Source organism: Priapulus caudatus, unplaced genomic scaffold (genome assembly GCF_000485595.1).
Source record: "Priapulus caudatus unplaced genomic scaffold, Priapulus_caudatus-5.0.1 Scaffold366, whole genome shotgun sequence".
Classification (NCBI taxonomy): Eukaryota; Metazoa; Priapulida; class Priapulimorpha; order Priapulimorphida; family Priapulidae; genus Priapulus; species Priapulus caudatus.
In genome coordinates this window covers 65,545-91,351 of record NW_014577427.1, presented here as the reverse complement: position 1 = coordinate 91,351, position 25,807 = coordinate 65,545, and the positions used below count along the sequence as shown (strand labels likewise).

The window sequence follows — 25,807 nt, the reverse complement described above, 5'->3', positions numbered from 1 at the left end:
GTGACGCAGCTGCGTCGTACACCGCTACGCATTAATTAACCCTTTGTCTGCTGCCTAATAGCCAATTATGATGTTTCAAGACAAAAAAAATCCAAAGCTGCTATAAGCGCATTTCGGGCTGCACCGTATTGCAAAATAACAGGTGTTACATCAGGCGCTATAATCCACTGCGCGTATTGTGTGGGGATGCATAGAACCATGCAAGAGCTCATTAACCCCCCTTAATAAAGGGTTTAAAAACTTTAATGGGCTCTTGATAGATCTGCGTCGTTACTACTACTAACTACTGCATTAACTGATTATATCACATGCCGCGGATCCATATTCTTTGTAATATTAACACGTCAATTCGGGAGTACATAATACCAGCCCTTTGATAATGCTGTGTTGTTAATCTTGTTTGTTATGGGGAGAGAGTACGTGGCAGACGTCCAGCACGTTAGTACTGCATTGAATGATTATGTCTAGTGAAAAAATGGTCTATAATATTTTAATATATATTTTTTAATTATTCAAATATTATGCATCCCTGATATTGTTATGTTTAAAAACATAACAATATCAGGGATGCATAATATTTGTTTTATTATGGACTATTAATAACAACTGATTCAGCTCAGTAAAATATCGAGTATTAAATGCTACAATGAGAACATGATATCAGGAGTAAATAATCTCAAGAGATTTATTTTATTCACTCCTGCTCGCATGATACATGGTATCAACCATTATGATACGTGATAGAATGAGAGATGATATTAACTACCATGATACACAGTAGTACGATATACATGATATCAAGAGTGAATAATATTAGATTCTATGATCTCTGATGATGTGATAATCTATTAGTATTAGTATTCACTCCTGTGATGATATCACTCAATTGATCTCACGTAAATACGTGATTTACAATACGTGTGTTATTTTACTCTTGATTATATTGTTTTTTATTCAAAACTAGTGGCATGGTAACGGAAACTGCAGCTAACATCACCTAATATAAGTACATCATATAAGTACATCGTTATGTCGCAGAGTTGATGCAGCGTAAGTCCGAGTGCAATATAGCTCGTTATCGTTAGTGGAAGCTAATGAGACTTGAGCTTGCATCCAAGTGTCGGGTGTGTACGGGGGCAGTAGGTATACGCACACACGCGCGCGTGCACGCGAGCATGCACGCATCATCGCGTGCGCGTGCACATTCAATCAGTCACTCACTCAGCCGTTCACGCGCGCACGCGCGCACACACACATGCACGAGGCAAAAGCTTAGTTGGATTCACAAAGGCGGTTGGCTGCTGATACACGCACACGCAATCACCGCGCACGCGGCCAGTCTGCCTGTCTGCCAGCCACTGCTCAGGAATTTCTCTTCGAGGGCGTTGATCTGCGAGAATCTCTCCATGGATGCTAAACTCTGCATCCGAACAAAAAACGCAAAAATAGGAAGTTGTCTTCTGCCGGTGTTTCGCGCGGCTGAACATCCCCACAGCCGGAGTAAAAGTTGCGTGGAAGTGCTGCTTAGAAGAAAACGCGTATATATACAGCAAGTTCGAGGGTTCACCGCGCGTGGGTGGGTGTGTGGGGGGAGGGGTTGGTGGGTGAACGCTACAGTCAGTGAGAGGGTAAATAGCGTTTGTGATGAGAAGCGCGTTTGCTAAGCATTGTTTTGTTTTTACACACACAGGCACTTTGATTGTAAATAAGTACAAATTGTATTTACTTCCCGAGTCTCAATGTTTATATATTCTCTGTCGCCATATAAATGCCGTTCAATTGCTCCTCCGCACCACACCATTTCACCGCACGCACACCACTGTGCACAAACTCACAGAAAGATACTCACAGAATACAGATATATATATCTTTCTGTGAGTTGAACTGCATTAGGGGACACTGCATTACCAATAATGGACAAATGAGAATAGATAAACATGAAGACTTTGGTAGTAAATACATATGTGCGGGTTCGTGTATGTTTACGACCTGGCTGTGATGTGTACGTGTGTGTACTGTAGCGCCTGAACCTATGTATAGTTGTGGTCTAGCCCTGTGAGACCATGACAGCCGGTTGGCTGTATGTGTGCGCATCTGTGCGTGCGTGCGTCCATGCGTCATTCTATGACTGTACCCGATATTCAATGGAAGCGCGTTATTTAGAGGTATTTTTTTCCTGTCGACAACGCCATTATTACGTTTACCACCGCACATCTGTGGTATAATAAAATCCCATGTGCAAGATGTACATGGGTGTACTAGCGGGATACCCGGCGTTGTATAGAGAAATATTAGATCTAAACTATCAGGATTTGAAAAACAGATTGTGATAAAGAAAGCATTGCCAAATCTAATAAACAAGGATGGCAAACAAATCAATCATGTTGATATCACTGTGTCTGTATTCGCTATCAAATTGTAAACATATAAACAAATAAGCATAAATATACAGGAAGGACGCATGCAGTAAAACTGTCTATGATGATCTCTAGCTGTCATACTGCCGCCACTCTAGTCGTTTTAGCCCGTCGTCGAAAAAATGCCAAAACATCGTTTTTTCATGGCCGTGCATTTTGATTTTTCACGGCTGTTATTTATTTGATGTCCCTGGGCCTAGAGCAACATGCTAAAACTGTTGTTGTGTGTGTGTGTTATTATCTGTAGCATTATGTGCCTCATTACTCATTAGCTGCAGTACACAGCGAGTAGTAACTGGGCAACGGAACTGTCATCGGGCCATATGGCCTGCATATGCCTATCTATGTACACAGCCTCTCTCTCCCCCCTCTCTCTTTCTCTTCCTCTCTTTCTTCCTGTCTCTTCTCTCACTTTTTCCTTCACCTTCTCGCGCGCGCTCTCTCTCTTCCATTTTCTCTCTCAGCACGGGCTGTTACGCTCAAATGGAACATTTTGCCCGGTTACTGAGCTGCTTTAGCTGTGTAAATCCTAGGAAGCGGTTTGCATGTGTAAAAATAATGCCGATGCATGGTAAGCCTGGTTAGGTGAGTCGGAGCAGGTTTGCCAACCGAATTTATAGATGTGAGTTTTGAGGCTTTTTTCGCGGTGAGGAAATTGTTTATGAGCAGTTGATTATCACTCGGTTTAATATTTTTGATTCAGTGTGTCTTGAGTAAGATACTAAGATAACAACAGTCTTAATCGTTTGCATTTTTTGTCTGTTATCATCTAGCGGCTTCTAGCCTGTTATTATTTGTACTCCTGATTATATATGCGTACACTAGTCGTGATGTTGGTTTTACTTCATATACAAATCATTGATTTTTTTTTTGGGGGGGGGGTAAAATGATTTTAGGTATATAACTAGCCAGGTACAGTTATGATTTCAGCATGTTTGATTGTTCAAGTTCTTCGTCTGTCTGATGTTTCTATCAGATCAACGAAACCGGCTTAAAACGGCTCAATGCTTACGAGTAACAAGACTTTTTTAGAAAGGATTTCTTTCAGTAATGATGCCTTATATACTTTGTGGCCTCATGTACCTTGTTACGGTGCTACACACAATACCCTTCAGGTGTACGGCGGATTAATTGTACAGACTGCAAATGCGAAAACCGAGCCTACAGCTGCGTCAGCCAAATTTTTTTGGTCAATATTTGCCCCGATGTTTACGTCTACGCACCACAAATTGACTAGGGAACGCTTTAAGGGAAACATAGCCGTACTTGTGTCTATTATGTTCTATCTTACTGGATTATTAGGACGATTTTGCAGAGAATGTGCGTATATGAGTGAATGAATTCTGAACTGAAGTTGATGGAAACGGCAAAATCAGAAAATGCGCTATATTATATCAAGAGTTAATAATAACTAATAGCCTATTAGGTATTATAATATAATACCTATAGGTATTATTAGCTCTTGATAATATATTGTGTCAGTTAATTCCTAATTACGTCGATACGTCAAAATTGTTGTCAAAATTGTTGTCAAAATAGAGGGACGTGGATTTATATATATACAGACTAGAAACCACCTGTATGCAAGCCGAGGTCCAGGGCTTACTTGCGGCTATACGAGTGAGCAAAAGTACGAACTAGAACGAAAATACCGCCCGTCCCATCCCATCTCGACAAGGTGGTCTCATATATAACCCCGGTGTGTTTATAGGCGCACCTTTAATGCGGCGATGCATAACCCGTGTTGTTTTCCCTCGCGTTGAAACTGGTTGTGATGCTATTGCTATAGCAGGATGAGAAAAGCCGCACGGGACAGTGTTTTTACATTTGACCGTGTCCAGTGGCAGCGTTTTCCCTCTCGTAATGCATCGCAAACCTCAAGGAAGATAATACCAGATTATCCTTATATTCTATAATTCTAAAAGAATAATCCCTTATTGTGTGAACTGCCGATAGGCATGTGTGATTTCGATGCTATATGCGGCCCGAGTCCTTTCGCCGAACGTGAGTTACTCTGCCACAGCGGGATAAGAGAAGTAAGAGCGGGTGCGTACTTGTTCTTGCAGGTGTTTTTACGTAGCTCTGCGGCCGTGCGAGGGTCGTCAGCCCGGAGTAACTGTCATCCGCCAACACGTCACTTGCTAGCAAGAGCGCGGCGTGCGTGCGTGCACACGTGCGTGGGCGCGGCCACCACACTGCATCCTGATGGAATCTGCGGCGGGCGAAGCTCGTGTAGTTCCCACCGACCCGAGTAATTCCTCATCGAAGAGAATGCACCACCTTGTTCCACATCGAATATGTGAACGCCTACCCTTTCCCCCTATCTTACTGCCTATTTTACGTGCGTACTACCCTTTCAGGGGGTTGAAGACAGTGTATAACAAAGCTCATGTACGTACGATGTTTCTATAGCATCCAGTGTATATTCCGTTATCGGTTACGTAGTAATTGTCCTTTTAACTTGTAATGTAGTGTGGCAACGTAACAAATGTCGCGCTAAGCATTAGTTAGAGTAATAACATTTGCGAATTCTGTCACGTAGCATTCGAGTCTGAAATCCGCGAGGCTCTATAGCAGAGTCGTCAGTGAAAACAGCGTCGATGCTATTTTTTAAATGCATATAGGTGAACATCATAGGTGCACGTGATCACGCATGCGCCGGTTAGGGCTGCATGGGCGGGACAGAATGAGCTGAGTTTGATGTCTTCGTTGAATACCGCAAATAAACGCGTTTTCAACTAGTTCACGGTTTGTGAGGCGCATCGCTTCTCGCGTGTGCTTGCATTCAGCTAGGCCGGCTGTATTTCATTGTAAGAGAGGAGCCGTTAAGCATTCAGCATAATTCAGCGTGGTGGTAGGTGACAATGCGTGGTCAGGTCTCTATGTACAAGACACCTTATAGTATTGAAAGCGATTAAAAACTAGTTTGCCTGGTGCAGACTGGCGTGCGAAATGTTCTCTGGTATAATTAAACTATTTTGTGGGAATTTTGCAATAAAATTATTTAAGATAGTGAGATGCTAACACTCTGCCTGTAAGAGCGACTCTGAAAATCGGGGAGTTTACATGGCGTGAATTAGATATAAATATATTATAATTATTAAAAAATGTCCCATTAATTAATGGAAAAAAGTGTTTGGAATAAATGTTTCATGGTTATGTACATATGTATGATGTCAATGTGTATATGAATGCAGTCGTACGATTATTGACGGTATACCAGGTCACCCCATTGATGTCGCAGCAGGTAAACATGCGCTGTGTTAGAGCATTCGAAGCTTTTTATGTGTGCTCACGAAATTGTAGCATAATTGAAATCCGAATGCGCAGTTTTCTAATCGTGCGTGCGTGTTGCTGTAAGCTTTTAAAACAAACGTATGAAGCACTATTTTTACAGCGGCCGTTACCCCGCTAGACATTTTGTCACCGTCGCGTTACCTATTCGTGTTGAGATTTGGAAAAAATGACATTTATGTTGATGATTTTCTCTATCTCGCGGCGGTATATAGCAGCTGATGTACGTTGTCTGATTTTAAAACTGGAATATGAACCTAAACTGTGCTCACGTATCGTGTACGCGCCTCGTTCTCGTGTTGCCGACCGGTCTTCATTTATTTTCACCGCTTTCAAGCTATAGCGATGTAAAAATATACACTGTGAAAAGGCAGCAGTGCCTGCAATGCCAATCTCGCTTCCACTCTAGCAATGGTGTTGGTGATGATGCAGTATAAAAAGGTCTCTCGTATAAACTCGTATATGTTTCCAACTAACAGGGCCAATATTCGTCCGATACAGTTACAGGTAAACGTTAATATCGTTTGTGATTCTTCGTGAAGCTACAATTCGATGTCAGGGCGCAGTGAAACAGATATTACTGTCAGGTGTTGTCTAGCGTTTGTTTGTACTCTGATATCGAATATTATTGTGACCGATGCTAGGGAGCCTGATTTCTCATTTTCAACGTTTCGTAGTAGAATTCCCGACCACACTACGTTTGACTTTTTTCGGGGATGTTTTATGCGTGTTCATGCGTTTGTAATGAGTTCGTGAAGGGCACCCTGGTAGCGCGCCGTGGGTTAACTTATCAATCATGTTTTTTCTTGGACCGGCAACGCCATTTTAAACTCGCAGCAAACCGTTGCAATTCTCCCTGCAAGTGGGGAAATATTTTTTATTAAATCAAAAGTGTAATCTTCTTAAAATAAATTTATGTAAATTCTACGATCGAGTTGTTGATTGTTTTGGCTGTGATTATATATATATATATATATATACCCATGAACACGGTAAAAATATAGAGTAGCACATTTGATCCGACTCAAAGCAAACCTTTATTAAAATAAAATAAAAAATATGTAACGCAATATGACACTACAAACAATGATGAAATACACGTTGGTGTTGCGAATGTGGCAAATAACAAGAACGTGCGCGCTCAAGTACGAATAAAAACCGAATTAAACGTAATACTGGACTCCAAAACACACCCACAGCGAGACATAGGATAAAGCCACAAAATAACAACCGCGGGCTTGGTAATAATACGTGGGGGGGGGGGTTCACATACCACTGATCCCCCCCTATATATATATATATATATATACGACTCACACACCCGTACATCTACCATCTCCTACCACGACCGGAATGCCCCCATACAAGTAATTAAAGCGTAATAAGCAAGAGCACGTTGTATCATCCTACACGAAGCCATTTACACGAAGTTAAATCCTGATTATATATATAATCAGGAGTGAATATTCAATAATAATAGAATTCTACGATTAAGAAATCTGTTATAATTCACTCCTGATATTATAATGTGTATATATATAGTTGATGAAGTCAGAGCACGTAGGCCTATATTATATGATATACGTGCTCTGATGAAGTGTATAGTAAGTCTGACTTCTATTCTTACCTATGTATTTTGGCTTCACATACATTCTACTTCAATAGCTCCACACAGTAGCGTAAATTCCAACGTTACATAAGGTGGTACACGAGTCACAGCCACGTACGAGGCATGCAATTGATAAATACTGCTTTATGCGCAAACCATCACGTTAACTACATTGGGATGGCTTCACTCTTCACTACATCGAGGTCATCGTCATATCTGCATGTCTATAATCAGCCGGAATGTAAATCACTATCGTCATGAGAAATGTTGGCATTAATTGTATTTGATCTATCTAGTCACGTCGGCGTTCCTTGACTTCCTTCATGTAAACGTGGCGATATAGAGCGGTGCAGACAGACGACATGTCACTCGCACCCTAATCTTAAAATTTATACCAATAAAAATCTGCCCGAGTTACAGTTTGGCTTTCCCAGCCTTGTCCGTTTTATTACAATTCGCACATTTTCCCTCTTCAGCGATGGTTAACAAAATGAAGCGTTTTTTTGTTAGCACAATATATTATACAGTTATAATTTATATCATGTACACTTATTTTTTATATACGTTTTCGGTTACTTCGATCTTCCTTCTAGTTATACAGCGCAATGCCAATGATAAATAATAGCCATGATTCAAATTCAAATAAAGTTTATTGAACGTATAATCGCAGATCATACAGGCAAATAGGCTACAAACTACGACAAGTTCCTAGGCTAATAAAAACGAGAGAGACGATGTTTCTTATACTACTTAAACTTTGACATGACTGCATGACACATGTTACATCATAATACATGATAATATATTTTTTTATTTAACATAATTTAACGTTCATTTCTAACCAAAAAAACAACACTTCAAACGAGTGTAATAAAATTCACTCTTAAACTACGCCGAACAAGATTCATGTGAGTAGACTATCGCGGTAAGTATTGCGTGGTATCGGTTGCCGCAGATAGTAACATTTGGTATCGGAAACTGCAGGCGCCCTGAGTTCAGATGTAGGACTAGTAAAGCCCGACTGTTGGTCTAAACCTCTGTTTTTAGCACAGGCACTTGAAGCGTTTCAATAAAATATAATGCTAACTAAATACGAAATCTATTTACTACCAAATTCTTAATGTTTCTATACTCTCTTTCACCTAGTATTGCCGACTGTTTCCTGTAAATTCCGTCCAAATCCTACGTGCAACCATATACGCTGCCGGCGGCATTGCTCTCGCGGCTCCACTGTTGCACGCGTACACTAATATATATAGTGTATATACTATATATATATATACTATATATGTATATACTATAGATTTCGTATTTAGTTAGCATTATATTTTATTGTAACGCTTCAAGTGCCTGTGGTATTTAGCTTGGGATATGTGGTGTGATTTCATTTATTATTTGTATATATCACCATTTATGTTTGGGGTGGATCTTGTCGTAGCTTCAATGAATCTTCGATAAACTTTGAGAGTTCAAGGAGATCGGCCACATGATTTGTGATGCATAACCATTTTATGGATGATTTGCCTAGGAATGTAAAGTGTATAAATTTGTCTTCTATCTTTTTTCTGATGTGGTTGGTGGCAGTGCAGTCATAGAGTAGGTGGAGTTTATCATCTATTGACCCGTTTTGCATGATTATATCAACATGGTTAGAATCAAATACCAGATTGGTTAATTACATCAGTAACAGTAAGATCAATCACATAGCCGATAGTTAATCAATAAGTCAGACAATGAGTCAGACAAATCGGGTTAAATGCACGCTCAGTATGTCCTACCGCATATCGGACGATGCGCGCGCGTGCGTGTACATGCGTGCGTGTGTACGTGCGTGTGTGTTATAAGTGAGCATTGCTACCTGACAAGTCTTGTTGCTGCTGCTACTACTGCATCATACTCATCAAGGGGATATCAGTGTTGGAACCAAACATATCACCAGCATCTACGTAGAAGGAGCACGCAAGTGCACTCGTGCTAATATCGATGATACTGGTGAACCACGATCGTGGTACTATACGTCTTCAAACCACCTGTTCAAACCATGCACCTCGATCGCCCACACAGGAGTCCCTGCATATAGACAGGGACTACACACACTGTGCGTTTCCTCTTACTCAGAACCTACATAACATCGCACTGTACCATCACTAGCACATAAACGATAGAGCGAAACGGCGATGAAAACGATGAACTAGAATGGTTAACGCGCTCGTCATATCGTCTATGATTTCACTACAGGGCCCCCATCGAAACACTACGCAATGACTTCTACAGCGATTCACGTATGAATACGCAATGCTAGCACCAGCCACTGGAGACCTGAGCCGCACCCACTCACTCATCAACCTACCTAAGCCGGACTCGATAGCAGCATTCCTGCGCGCAGACGCAGGTAGCAAATACATGACAAAAGACACATCGCGAGTCGCAGATATTTCCCCCATTGTAAAAGACTATGAGCCGGATCTCTCCCGTAACACGTCAATCCCCTCCTTTCTCCTCATCCCTCATACATGGCTCCTCCTCCTCCACCTACGTCAAGCCTCTCCCCTTCCACCTACGTCAAGCCTCTCCCCTTCCACCGACGTCAAGCCTCTCCCCTTCCACCTACGTCAAGCCTCTCCCCTTCCACCGACGTCAAGCCTCTCCCCTTCCACCTACGTCAAGCCTCTCACCTTCCACCTACGTCAAGCCGCTCCCCTTCTCTACTGATCACTCGCGACACGGAAACGAGTCAAACTGCAGGGATATATTATGCATTAATATCGGTATACTCCGTCATGGTGATATTGATAAAAGTGATATTGATAACGGAAAATTGAAAGCGCAAGCCTGACAGTATACACCCGCTGACAAGAATAAATACGTTTATGTTACATCCATCGCACATTATCATATGTAAACGGATATAAGATATGAGAAACCAAGCTGTTTATAGATTAGAGGCATTAAACCCTCATGTATAATATAGATACTGTATATATATTCAAGCTTTCAACAATACATACCGCTGCAAAGCAACTATCTCACCAAGAGCGCAATAATGCAAGTATGCTCTTTACCTTCTCCATCACAATTAAACGGATACCTTACAGATAAGCTAGATACATGTTTAATAGCTATATTAAATGGTAGCATGGAAGAAAAGTCTAGACATTAATTTGATAACATTATATGACAAGCTTGTTACCATACATCGAGTAATGGTAGGTACGATTGCGTCATAACCAATCATGCAGGATTTCCATCGAAAAATACATAGCAGATGACAACACAAAAAGTGAAACATGTAGACATATTATTAGGATAGTTAGCCACATTTAGAAGTAGAAAGGTAGGGATGGTGCCTTCATCATGTCTCCTTACATTAAACCTAGCGCATACACCATTCCCAATACCTGTCATACCCATATGCGATACATCAACCCTGCATCATAGCTGGAATACCACTATGGCTTACTTCAGCCTTTCATAACTGTCATACCACTGTTCCTCACCCTACACCCATATACTCGTCATAGCCCTGTGTCATGCCTTACCTTCGCACACATGCAATACTCATTCGTCACACATCAACCGTGTGTACATGCCATAACCTCGTATGTTACTCAACCCTAAATACTCCTTCCACCCCTGAGCCTTACCTCAATCTTACATACTTGACATACCTCTGCATCTTACCTCGCCCCTGCATACCTTTCATACCCTTGCACTTTACGTCAGTCCAACGCTCCAACCACACCCTTGTTCTTTACTTCACCTATTTGCCCATGTCATAATCTTACTCAGTCACTTATCCTCCACGCATCTGCTGCATTTGCCTAAAATCTATTGCACCCCACGCACGCACGCACGCACGCACGCACGCACACACACACACACACACACACACACACTTCTTGTACTACTAATAGCCCAAATGCTCAAAATAGATAAGATGGTATATGTTTGAAGGCACCTGCTCTCATAAGAATAGCTTCATACATCAATAATCAAGATTCACAATATGACTCGCAGGAATATTGCACCGATTTCCATCCCTATATACGTTACAATTTATCATAGACGCTAGAAACGAATAGCATTTTTTCAGTGGCTATTTAAAAAAAATACCGCCCTGCCAGTTGGCCATACTGACATATTCTGTATGAATTATGGTTAATAGACTGTGTTTTAAGGCAATGACCACGTACGCTATATCACGAATGTATGTATTAGAACATTCCATTTCTACTATACATTCGTGACTATACTCTATAGCACCAAGTTTCAAATATAAGCAGAAGTGTGAAGAAATATTTACCAGTAATCAAACACGGTATCTCTAGGTATATCGAATTCAGATGTCCTTATTTCTAATTCCCTTTTTAATGTAATAAATCCTAATGCCCCATCAAATTAATGTAGATTGGAATCTGAAAATATGCACCAATGAAAGATGTGTTAGAAGAATGCATGTACACACTAAATACACAACCATTAGACAATAAAGGCACAATTACAGTACATTCAAATATAGGAATATTGTTAAAACAAACACATCAACCAACGCAGTTCCGGCTCATTGTCGTGAATAAACGCAACTAAATTTTAATTGCCAAAAATGGCTTCAATTTCACATTCACTTAAAAAGCCAAATTCAACACGGCATGTACATAGATCCACGCACAATAGAATTGTGCTATTTCGTTATCAATCACGTTACGCTCAGTATTTCCTGGGTGATGTTTTTAGTACCGTCATGGCTCCTCTATCCTAAACATGATTTTCAACAAGGAGCCGGTATAAAACCAAAGCTGTTTAACGAAGCGAACCCGAAATCACAACATATCCATATTCGAGATAAAATGCTTTAATTCTTAATAAAGATATATTTGAATATTATCCTAATCTCATCCTAATAAGAGGCCGTTCACAAATACCAACTACATCACAAGCGTACAAACAATCTACCTGGTATAGCAGAGTCGGTGGGGGGTCGATGATTATTGTAATTTTGCAGAAATGCAATTAAATGCTTATCCCTACCTGCAAACATTTGAGGTGAGACGGGTTATAGAAAAGTGCAGTTTGTATGCTTGTGATCAAGTTGAGTAGAACAAAATCGTAAGTAAAACCCAATAGTGGTCAGCATCAGTGATCACAGATATTTGCCGCAAAAATGTAAGATAGGATAATCAAAAACTCGGTGGTTCAAATGGCGAGAAATTATAATGCACAGACACAACACGACGCGATACATATTACCCTGAAAATATCTATACAAGATTGTATCGTAATATTGTATTAGATATGTTCATGATATTAACCATTCATTTTACTAATCTGACCACGTGTAAATAATGCAATTATGGCAACCTACATTTTGACGTCAAACAATGCTTGTTGATGGTGACAGATTCGCTGGGACAAGTATCACACACTGACACACCCATGCCTTCAATGCCTATTCAGTGACAGAATCTTGCACAGAGCATCTATGCATTCACTGCAGCTTGTAATAGGAAACTGGTATAAGGTTGGGGAACACACACCACTGCCAGAAAAACTGTAGAGTAGGATATGACAACTAAAACGTCTTGTTATTTTCGCAGCACACCAACATGTATCCTGCCTTGTTTCCACAATAAAGCTTACATTAAGCTACAAGTACCCTTTTTTAATGATCACTTACTAAAATTGTAAAGCCCACAAATAAAACATCGCACACATGATTTTGATATTAGAGATTTCGCAATTACTCAGATAGCATTACGAGACATCGGAGCAAGTATAACTTTAATAAATAAAATTTTAGATACTATAACCATGCTATACATAAAAATTCCAATAAATCCCAGAGGGACCCTGCACAATAAGAAAAGAAGAAAATTTTCACAGTGCACTGTTCGTGTGCTCAGTACGGAATAACGAAGGTTCAACATTCTTGTCTGGATGCAGTTTTCACTGGAAGTACCTGCTCATGACATGCAGTCTAGGCAACTTGTTCGTACTTATTTTTGTTGATATTCTTTGCCAGGCAGCAGGCAAGCAGCACACCGAGTATCTGTAAACAATAGATAGCAAACAAATTACTATAGAAATCACGAGTAACGGTGGTGGACACTGCTGTGTATAAAAACAAAGATTAGTGATATTTAATACGAATAAACGTGATATACAACCAGACAAATTCCTTTCTGAATGACAGTTAGAGAATAAAGTGCACAATAACAATAATTCCATAGAGGAAGGCAAAAATCATGACCTAAATACATTAGGCAATTCTCAATTACTTTTGAAATATGACAGCAGAGGTGTATAATTAATTTAAATGGTTAGTGGTGCTTTCTTTTTACAACTAGTAAACAAAATAGTACAACTTTTATAAGTGTGAGTGAAAACAAAAATATGGAACCCACTATGCGTGCTCACTTCGAACGTTCAAGAGCTAAGTATAAATAAGCTTAATTCTATACTAATTAAGCTAATTCTAAGTTTAATCAGCCCTGCTAGATTGACTGTGCATTTCGATTTTCATTGGGTAGGATGGGTTGAACCACCCATTACCAGTGACCATATACTGTTTTCGGTCAACATGGAATTTATAATTAGCCATTATATCAGGAGTTGATAGACTCCTGATTATATGTGCACTCTATCTACACTGGAAGAAAAACGACCTATAGCTAGTTCGATTTGAGAGTCAGCAGAGAATCCCTATGCAGAAGAAGCTATTTGAATACGTTTGATTCATCCTATTTCTCTCTCATGTGTTCTACTGGCTAGTCCACTCAGTAGCTGGAAGATGCAGTGGATCAGAATATGCTGATCTTCTATTTTTAGCAGAGAATCTCTTCAATTTAGCAAATCAAACCCGCTACAATAAAATGACACAGCAGTAGTGGTTAAGACACGACTGGAACCCCTGCATCACCGATACTAAGCGGGTCCTCACCCTTTCCAACTCGAGTTCTGAGCATTAACCATTAGGCATTACTATCTACTAATGCAGGAAATGTGTCAACGCGGTTTAGAATTCCCCAGATACTGCGCCATCACCACAAACTAATCTATGCTGGTTAGCAAAGGAAGACTCTTCCTTCATAGACAGACGAAAGATTAAAAGAGCAAGAGTCTTCGGCATAGGTATACGAATGTGCGTAAGTGTGCCTTGGGACTAGCAGGCTTACAACAGAGGGCTCTTTTACACAGCAGGAGCATGCGTGCGAGGCCATTTGCAAACGATGCGTGAAAGAGTTCTATACCTACTGCGGTAAACCGATATATTACTGATCCGTTGATTTCGTTTATGTTCTATGTGCGGTAAAGGTATGTATGAAATAGTTATTATGCATCTCATTAAACATCACTTACCATGTAATTTTATCTGCAAGCTCTCAAAATCATTAAATAAGAAAGAAACGTGATTTTTTGGAAGAATGATGAAATTAAAAGTACGTTTGCTCGATCTCCCAAGTTTAAAATCCTGCACTCTATTACTTGAGTATAATTGGTGCATATGGAGTGTGAGAATTCAGGTTCATGTTATACATGTTGTACGACTGCCACTTGCACATCTGTTATCGTAGAAACCAACCCATTAGGGCAGACAGTTATGGTAACTCAAGCCTGCTGACGTGAGAAAATGACAATTCTCCTTCACCCATACAAAGTAAGCACTGGCTAGTCCAACCCCCTGGTTTCTGTCTCACACACACGCAGCACACATATGCATATATTAGTTTGCCAAGTGCCGAAAGAGTCAAACATATAAGACTTGTGTTTAAACATGTTAGTAGTAGTTCGTTTTCTGCTATGCTAGTACAGAAAGTTAGAGAGAACCGATCAGAGTCAGAGTCTCAAAGTGAAGCTTTTACCGCTCAACAACTCATTCCTCCATGGATTCATAGCGGACTTTGTTTGCGATCACTTTGGCAACAGCCAGCGCCAGCACGCATCCCAGAAGCTAATTCAAACACACAATAAACAGCCAATACATGAACAATATGCGCACCACACCCGGCGAGCTGTCATGCACACAGATTGCCGGTGTTGACTGGCTGAACATTCATGCTCACTATTAAAATTTCCACCAAATAACAAGTCGTTAGGAGTTAAGAATGCGTCCATACAAACTGCGAGTGACCGTGCACCCCTTGTGCATAATTACACTGGACTTCTCATGCAAAAGTTACCAGAATTCTTGATAGCATTCATTTAAGCTCTATAGTGACACCCTAATTTTACCCGATAAATGCAGCCTGACGAAATCAGTGTCATGCAATGCGAGCGTTATACTGTAAACAACTCTGCCCATACACTTTGAGCATACCTGCAGGAATGCGAACCCTGTCGCAGCACCAGCAATGATACCTATGTTCTCATCCACGAAGCTCACCACCTCCTTATGACAGCCCTGCGAACACAACAGAAAAGTTCAGCGGCGGGTCTAGGTGAAATCTCGCGAATGCGAATTTTCGTTAATGCCTAATCAGAGCCGTAGTTAGCAGAGGGCAAGAGGAGAAATTGCCCCCCACCCCTCCCCTGAACACTGTAGATAATATTACTTGGCTAATGGCGGATTGCCCACGGTCGAATGCCAAGAACACAAACCGCACGCTGCTTGTCCCTCTTGCAAACAAAGCGATTTATCCACGTCCCTGCTAAATGCACGCGCCAATGTAAAAGCGCGACGGCCAAGATAACAAGCAGGGACGGCACGCGTCACTCTAAATTAGAGGCTTTACGACTGCGTCGCTGCAATTATGTAGTTTGTCTCTCACCTTCACGTAGATAGTCGTAGTAATATCGGCGCTTGTGCCAACAAAACCAGTGCGGATGCAGGTAGTGTTGGCTTGGTCAATGCAGCAACTTTCCGGCACCTGTCCAGGACTTCCATATGTAGTGTTGAGCCAATCACTGTACTTCTTAATTCCACAGCAGTGCAGCTGTAACACAGAACAGTAACTGCTGCAACCTCCTAAATGTAATTTGTCATGACTACCAGCCCAAGACTTCGGTTAAAAGGTCTGTGGACTATAAGTATTTTAGAATATCTCTAGAAGGGAAATTAAAATGCAGACAAATAAAATCCAGTGTAACTATTTTCTCAATGGTGCAGTGCGAAGTAGATGAAATATAATATGGATACTTTACGCTTGACATCTAAGTAATAATAGGTCTGTAGTCTCTAGGAAGGGGGGGCAAGGTGGAGCAAGATCCTAGATTTTGGGGAAAATTAAAACAAAAATGCTAAACAAGTGCCGCGGAGCGACAGCGCTCATCTAACGTCTACTGCGGTGATTCTGTGGTGGAGTGGTGGGATTCTAGTAAACCCTGTTAGTCCCAAATGTGTTCACATACACGCCGAAACAGTGGAAGGCAAGGGATGGTATCAGGAACCTTCTCAACGGAATGTTTGTTGGGATCGTTATGAAAGTTGCCACGAGATGGCGCGTACATTTAAGTGTCTTAAGATTAAAGATGGAAGCTCCCATCGTACGTAGTAGCAACAACTATTTGCAAGACAGAATAGGTAAGCACTCATCCATTTACCTACGCAACCCTACAGGCTGAAATAAAGAGCTGCCACCTGTAACTAATTAACGCAGGCAAAAACTACACAGTACTATCACCACATGCACTGGCAGTGGCCACTGGCAGTGGCATACGTTACATGTAACACACTGACAGTACAGAATGCCATAGAAATTATACGATTTAAGGAGCATAAACCTTCTTCAACCAAATTTAGCTTTTGAAATTTCACTGTGACATTGTAGCCTCATACATCCAGGCATGTATAGATTCTACTAGCAAACCCGGCAGTCAAATTCTTTCTAACAGTAAACAAATCCATGTTTAACCCTCCTCTTGAAGGTCAAAAGGTTATCCGACACTTACTCTTCGCATGTCAGCAGAAAGTACATTTCATGGTCCTTTCAATAAAGCCATAAAAATGCTAGGTCACCGCTGAAACAAAAAAGTTTTTCAATCGCTCCGTCAGACCATGTCCTTAGAAAATGTCTAAAATCTGCCCTGTGCCCCATTGACCTTTGACCTGTGACCTCCAATTTCGGCACAGTGATGGCTTTTCCTACCATGATGCTATACACCGACTATCACGAGCCTAGGTCAAGCTGTTTAGCTTTGTGCCGCAATTCTGCATTTCCTCCCTATACCTTAAGTTAAGGAGTGAATGTTCCCCCTTCTTTTACACCTCTTGACCTTTGACCTTTGACCTCTCGTGACCCCCAGCTTCGACATCCCAACTCGTTTTTGGATTACCCCCCCACATCCGAATATCGTGACTGTACGTCGAGCGGTTAAGATTTGTGCCCAACTGTTGACGGGCGGACGCACGCACGCACGCACGCATGCACAATCATGCGATTCTACAAGCTGCATCTGACTACGTCAGATGAGCTAATAAATGATAATAACTATAAAATGAGTGTAAATCGTCATGTAGTCATCGACTACGACCCCCGATCCTCGCCTCACTACGCACGCTAACTAAAAGATGCACCCCCGCCTCGTCTCTTCTCAGTCAAGCCATGGCACAGTCACTCACAGTTTTCTGCATGTGGTCCATGGCTTCGTCGGTGCTTGCGGCAGGGTCCTGACCGTAGTTGTTGCTAGCGATGTTCAATCCATCCTCGAAAGCCGTGTAAATCTGAAGAGCGAATCAGCGTCTCATTCCCATCGTCAAGACGCTAAAATCCAAGCTACTTGTGTGATCATACATAACATGTTAATTTGCTCTTGATAACGCAAAAACACTTCGATCCGGCTTATCAGACTTGATCTCAAAACTGCTTTATCATAAACTCACACGATACGGTTAGTGCTACAAAATATCCTAGCTTACGATCAATGCTCAAAATGAGAAGAATGTCTATCGCCATTTAACCAGCTATTACACAGAAAAATCTACACAAATACATATTCAAATTATTGCGGAGAAAGTTACTCACGATCTCACTTATGCTCAGGTAAAACAGGTGAACTTTTTACATATTATCATTATATACGAACTTCTGTGTAACACTTGGACGCACTACTCATGAGAATATATGTCGAAAATATGCACCCAGCCACCCACATAGGTGGCACTGCACCGACTGCTAGCGCAGTGGGTGGCTTGCACATAGGATCATATGTTCACTTGTTCAAGATGTGTTTCCAGACACTCACAATTCAGTGAAGAGATACCACTCTATCGCTAGAGCACCGACTACAGTGCCACAACAGCTCTATTCACCCACCTTTCCCTTAAAGATGTAAGCCGAAATGCCAGCTGACAGCTCAGCAATGAAGATGATGAAAAGGATGACAGAATACTGGAAAAAAATGAGATAGAAAACAACTGGATCAATATTGATTTCTAGATCATTCCTAAAAACCTCTTTAACACATTGACACATGAATATAAGACACAGTATAGATATACGGTGATAATAACCATTGTATCTGCTACACGCAACCTGCATGTAATCTAAAAACTCACCCTGTAACTTTTACCATAAAATGTGGCGCCATCTTGTGGCACACGTGCCCGACGGCGATACTTACGGCGTAGAGGAGGTAGGAGTTTCCTTTGATCGTGCAGAAGCATCCTCCCACGCCTAGCAGCACGATGAAGGCTCCGATCGCAATCATGATGTACGGTGTGTGCGTGTAGTAGTTGGCCATCAATTCCATGTAGACGTACAGTTGCACTTTTGAGTAGACTCCCAGTACCAGTATGGCCAAGCCGATTACCTAGCGATGGCACGAAAGCGAGGTGGTTTTAATGTACAGCAATGGTGGTACGAACACATACTGCGTACATGCAAAATGCAGGGTAATTGGTGCTTCAGAATTAAGCTTCATCAGTAACTATGGCGACAGTAACAGTACACATGCTTGTCTGCCTAGTATGTCTTAAATGGCTAAGAGGGGCATCATACGCAATTGTCAATTGAGAGCACTAGTAAGATAGTTCCTAGTTTATAGCTATTTTCAAGTAGCTTTTACTTTACCTGCTCAACTAAGTTAGGTTTTAGTCCATCTAATCTGTCCTAAAATGTTCCCATTCCACAACAAACATGCTACACAAGATGAATGACGTCGTAGGTTATTATTACAGTGGCATAATCTGGTGAAATCATTATAACATCACCAATTAATACAAGCCTTTAGTGGAAACTACCTAGTACGTTTACTATTATCATTATTTTACAACACTTAGCAGTTTATAAGATAAGATATACATACAAGATATAACCAGCAAATTTTTAGTTTTACGATAAACAGCCTACATGGCTGATAATTACACAATTGATGACCTAACCCATGAAACTTTATAGGTTGTCTCTCATCTACAGTACAGACTGTACCTGCCCAACTAATGATCGCCTACAGAAGACTAGGTCACTACAACATCCCTATATGGATCATTACAAACATTTATCTACGAAATCTATACGAAATCTGATTCACACATTCTTTAACAAAGCCTTCATGCATTAATATACGATGTAACGCACTATATATTTTATATGGACTCACTGGTCCATGTTTATTTTATTACAAAATAATTATATTCAGTCTCGCTTCGCACCTAAAGATTTCAGAGATACATGACTGCCGACAATTTAGCACACAGTACAGTATATGCTAATGGCTCTGCACCCACACTCTACTTTCTGTTCCTAAAGGCCGGCCCAAACCTAGCGATTTTCTTGCTAGCGTGGCGAAATTCGCCAGGTGGGAAATTCCTAGAATTGGCTAATAATCGATGGCGATAATTTAGTTTTCGTCATTGATGACCGCACACAAGGTGATGTATTTAAGGGGGCTATATTGTAAAAATCCCATTCTAGCAAACAGCTTGCTTATTGGACGATACATTTACTGCTGGCAATAAACAGCACTGGGCACACGCACATTTGGTGATTGAGCACTAGGACCTTATGCCACAAGCAAACAGCGACGTGTGCACTGCATGCTTTAAGTGATTGCCAGCATCATGGTCACCAAATATTCCTAGCATACTAGACGGTGCCGATTGTGTTGTCGGCGATATTTTGTCGCTAACAATTACACTGTACCACAATATCACACACACGTAATTTACTAAGAACATCGCTGCCAGTGATAAAAATTTCTAGGTGCGTGTCAGCCTTAAAATCAGCCGGTGGTACACCCTGGCTTACAGAAAATTTCGTCTACAGTAACACGCTACCGTACAGGGATGCACGCAGACTCATGGTAGGCGTGATGTGACAATTTTGACATGCGAAGTAGGCTATGTCAGCATTAGCAGTTTGAGTAATATATTATGCCACACAGCAGACTGCCATACACTGCAGTCTTATACGGCCAACTTATGTGTTACTGTTAGCCTGCTAGCAAGCAGAAGGCAAATCGCAGTGTAACCTGCAGCCTGCAGCAGCAGACAAATAATGTCACCATGGAAACGCATTAAATGTTAGATATAGAACGGATACAGTACCCCATGCAGGCACAGAGCAGATGAGAGGTTGGCGGACATAATGAATTATTAACAATTTGCTGAAATTTAGCATTCTCCCTTCTCTGCAGCACACAGTGCAGGATAATTTTAAAATATTTATTTATGGTGTCATGCAATTCTAGCATTGATGAACCATAAAAGGATGCTGGTATAATGAATTTCATTAATAATGACTGAACGTTGCTATGCTGGAAGATTAGTTCCAGCAGTAGATGGGCGTGATCATGCAGATACTAGAGAAATATGGAAAATATCACAACAACTTTGAAGCCTTGGTATTGAGGTTAACTCTACATATATATATATATATAAGCTTACAAGCTTTTTAACACGCCCTAGCACGCACGCACACACCACACAGGCACACACACATACGCACCCATGCACGCAGCACTCAATTTAATACGCAGAGACGGAGTAAGAGCATATCTGATGAATGTCACTATAGATACCTATTTTATGCAGCTGCGATGCAGTGAGGTAATCCTCGGGGAAATATATTTGAAAACTCAACAAAAGAGCGAAATGCATTCAAATCAGTGGCGACAACCACGACCAAAATATATGGTATTACTAACTGAAATATACATACTAACTCAGAGAAAGTATTTTCTTTCACATTTAATTACACCACTAGCAAATTAAAGCATTCATCACTAGCCGACATGGTCAGGTTTACGCTCAACTTTCTCACTGCAGAATCTTGTGGGCAATATATGAACCATACGTGTGCAAATAAATGGCATACAGTATACATACACAGTTGCCAAGAGACACACGAGAAAAAATGAATATTGGTGCACACACGCCCTGGCTCATCGAGGCACTTCAATGCTATTTCATCAAGCCAATACGTGCATACACGATGTAATAATGTAATGTGACTGTAAAAATTGCATCTCCTAACTGCATTGTAGACAGCGGCTATACAGCCCCGCTTATATGACTCCGCATTAAAATTACCGACGACGGAAAAGCGCTAGGTTTGTACATGGCTGAGCGAAGAACCATAAAAAACACCAGGTACGGCAGTGCAATTAATATTCGCGAGAGCCTCATTTTGCAGTGAAACCTGCCATTGTACTGCCTGCTGAGGTAGAATAGTATATATGCGAATATTTCTCATTCACTGTAACAACACCGACTGCCTAGCTTCAACAGCATTTGACAACTGGCAATAATAAAGCATGCATTACACATACGTACACACATATGAAATCCAACTCAATAACCAAGAAATGCAAAGGCACGAGCAACAACAAAACGACGTTTCTGTGATTATTATTTTGTATATATATCTAATGTGACGTCCGTGCACCAAATATCTTGTTTGCATTCTCTTTTGTATTTCCAGAAAGCTTAAATGTATATTTCAGAACTGAAATTTTGGTACCTCACTCGTTTAGGCAGTATGTCACAAGGTTTTTTTAAAGAAAAATGTGTGTATACATTAGCACTCATGTGATGAGGGGCAGTTTTATTCATGCTTACACTTAATTGCACTCCTGGTTATGATTCATAATTATCACTTATAATTGCAGTGTTGCACAATTTGCAATGTAAAACATTATAAATCAGATATCATTCACAGATAATTGCTCAGCACATGACTAACCTGACCATGTTACTCACTGCACAAACACTAACATCCTGTACACATCCTTAGTCTGTGAACACTTTTTGCATAGAACCTACTAATATCCGTGCCTATTAAAAGTGGCTTACATTCCCATATTAAATGTAGGAGGAACATACCCTCTCCTGAACTGTATATGCTGCTGCTGCATATACCTTTAATTATGTTATATATATTCTTAGTGTCCGTTTTCTGCAGCCATGTGTAAAACAGATCTGCATTTGACATCTTGGGCATTTTCCCAAAGGTCTGTGTGTGCATTGCTACGAAACAACCAACACAAAACAAAAGTAAAGTTAAAGTTCAGTTTACGGCACTCTACAAGAACCCTGACGATGTTATAATACATTATATATATAATTAGTGCACGTTACACATTCGTTCAGGGCCTCAGGCCATCAAGTTAAAGTCATACTGGTTGCAATTTAACTGGTCAGAATTTAAATGAAAGTGTCAATGACACTATAGCTCACCTTGGGTGTGATATGAGGAGGAGATGATATTTAAAATTTGGTAAGTGTTTCATTTATGACGGACCGAAATGTGCTTGTGACGGAATCAAATGTCCTTATTCCCTGTTTCATACTAATAGAAATTTCACTGCTTTGTTTCAGGGTTAGTTTTGATGCTAAAATAAATGTTTCAGATCTGAAAGTCTGAAATCTGGGCGAGAGATGGCGCTACGCCTAAATGATCGCCATTTTGGTTTTAGATTATCGTGCAATAAAATATTCCAGTCAAATTACTGTAACGAATAATCTAAAACACAATATTACACGTAGGTATGATTAGGTAGGTAGGTAAATTTAACAAAATCGAATGAATATAGATGGCCATTTCCATTTTTGCCAAAAAGTGGGCGTGGCTCAAAAGTAGGTCGACTGGCGTGCTCCAAAATAGGACGTTCAAATCTCTCCCATAGGAGTAACAACTGTATGCAATTTGAAACATGTGGGTCAAACGGTTCTTGAGTTATCGTTAACCGTAGGCAGACACTGAAATGCATAGTGAAATTGCCAAAATCTACCCAATTTGCATAACTTAAAAAAAATATCAAAAGCCCTGTGATATGTTTTGGGGCCAGTCCTTATTCATTCACATACCAAAAATGAGCAAAATCTGTTGAACGGTTGAACCTGAACTGACTTATGGCCATTTCCATTTTTGGCAAAAGTTGGGCGTGGCTCGAAGGTAGGTCAACTGGCATGCTCCAAAATAGGATGCTCACATCTCTCCCATAGGAGTAACAACTGTATGCAATTTGAAACATGTGGGTCAAACGGTTCTCAAGTTATCTTGACCGTAGCCATTGACGGACAGACGGACAGACGTATGACGGACGGAGATTTACATTGAGGATACTCGTGCCTCAGGCAGCGTTATACAAAGTTATAATGCAAAAATGAAGTTAAATTCAACAATATCAGAAAACCTACAATAAACTGAATACAGCACCACATTCCTTTTTTATCAAGTGCATTAGTCTGTGGATCCTATCAACGAGCACTTAGAGTTAGAAATCAACAGCTGTCAAACCTCAATATATCACACACCGGAACTGCACCTCTTTTACAAATGGTTTCCTGTCGAATTTCCCTTAATTGGGCATGCAGGATTATAATAAGCATGTTCCTTATACCAACAGCATTTTGTAAATATAGCCCCTAGATGAATTACAAATGAATAAACTAGCTTTGACGTAATGATTTTAATACGCTAAAAAGCAAAATAATAATTGGACATCTACAAACCTTAAATGGTGAAATGGTCATTTTATAAAATGTCAATTTATTGTAAAGTTGTGAAAGTTGTCAAATATAGAAACTGTGACCCATTAGATTAACTTCATTTTTTGAGGATGTTGAATTTAACTATGATCAATCCAATCCATGGGCCATATCTACTTTGGGAACATTCAGTCCATATTAATTGAGTTAGGATTAGATTAGCATTAGTGGTCATGGTTAGGGTGATACTGATGATAACATATATGTAGTAATTAAGTCATGTCCTAACATACACATGACTAGACATAGACACATAACACAGCTCAGTGACAGCATATTGAGACAGCATATATATATTATTATTATCATCTTTAAAGCCATGAGATTATTTTTTCTCAGAAACAGTCCATGTGTCTGTGCTTTAAATGATTGTTATTGTAATTTGTAGTAATTATAGGTATTACATCAGGATAGGCGATTCGTAACTTCTACAGAGTGCTCGACACAGACACAAGGCAATGTAGCCAGTCGTAGCGATGCTCACGCAGAGCTATGTTATACATCGTCAGGGTTCTGCCCACGGTGGGCGGGTGTGCCCGGCACTAATTTTTGATAAAGAAAAAGAAAAAAAAGTCTGATATATCTATATGGGCTTTTTCTTGCTCAGAATGCAGGAAATTGAGTTTCAGACTATCCAAAATTAAAAATTTTCCGGTGGGGCATGCCCTGGACCCCCCTAGATTGGCTTCGCGCCTACGGCGCTTGCATCTTCCGACTTCGTCGCAAATGGATGCGCCCGGCACTAAAAAATTCTGGGCAGAACCCTGATCATACTCATACCGAGGCGCCTAGGTTGGCACCACCAGGCACCACTGCACCACACCACTCACCAGGTACACAAACCCTCGTCTGATTTATCAGATCAGCTTCGTCGTGAGATCACAGGCCCTTGGAGGCTCAAGTTTCAAGAAGAGTATAAGACTATATTAAGAGCGAAGCGGATACCCGTATACTCTTCTTGAAACTTGAGCATCCAATGGCCTGTGGGGTTCAAGGATAGAGATGATGTCCAGGATGGTGATTGGATAGGATGATGTTTATTACTGGACATGCTCTCTATCCTTGAGCCGGCCTGTGGTGAGATCAAGTTATCAACCACCACAAGCGTCTGAAAGTTCTAAAAATAGGATTACTAGATCTACCCTATACTAGCCCTGTGAATGCTACCACATGCTGCTCTATGGAAGAATTCCATATGTACATGTACTGATGTAGAGACATGGCTATTTAATAATCATAATGATTAATGTATCATGTGTAGGGCTACAGATAGATACAATAATGTAACCCAACAAGAGTAGGGTTACAACGCGGACTATAGTTTTCTGTGGAGGCGCCCTGAGTGATTCACTCAGGGCGGTTTTATGGTTCGTTTTTCGAGACTACAACTTCCAAACTGGGTTTATTCTAAACACGAACCTTTCTCCGCTATCCGGGGACTTACTATATGTATCACAATACTCTGTATTAAACTAATATAACCTGTTACAACAAGTGCCGCGGAGCGACAGCGCTCATCTAACGTCTACTGCGGTGACTCTGTGGTGGAGTTGTGGGATTCTA

At 40.7% G+C, this 25,807-nt stretch overlaps 2 protein-coding genes across 3 annotated transcripts in view; one reads left to right on the top strand and one right to left on the bottom strand.

Moving 5' to 3' along the window:
- The window catches only part of LOC106809594 (ras-related protein Rap-2c-like), a 19,298-nt gene extending 12,657 nt beyond the window's left edge, over positions 1-6,641 (top strand). Inside the window, exon 2 of the mRNA XM_014812729.1 lies at positions 4,484-6,641. The gene's annotated coding sequence lies outside the window, so the exon portion shown is untranslated. The remainder of the gene's footprint in view (positions 1-4,483) is intronic.
- A 3,610-nt stretch (positions 6,642-10,251) lies between these two features.
- LOC106809592 (tetraspanin-7-like) overlaps positions 10,252-25,807 on the bottom strand; it is an 18,165-nt gene continuing 2,609 nt past the window's right edge. The window contains exons 2-8 of one of the 2 annotated variants that reach the window (XM_014812725.1): positions 18,877-19,065; positions 18,570-18,644; positions 17,876-17,977; positions 16,086-16,250; positions 15,635-15,718; positions 15,180-15,268; positions 10,252-13,366 (exon numbers count right to left, since the gene is read on the bottom strand). In XM_014812725.1, the coding sequence (XP_014668211.1) occupies positions 15,191-15,268; positions 15,635-15,718; positions 16,086-16,250; positions 17,876-17,977; positions 18,570-18,644; positions 18,877-19,065 (693 nt within the window). In that variant the 3' untranslated portion in view covers positions 10,252-13,366; positions 15,180-15,190. The remainder of the gene's footprint in view (positions 13,367-15,179; positions 15,269-15,634; positions 15,719-16,085; positions 16,251-17,875; positions 17,978-18,569; positions 18,645-18,876; positions 19,066-25,807) is intronic. The other variant, XM_014812727.1, reaches the window with a different exon arrangement.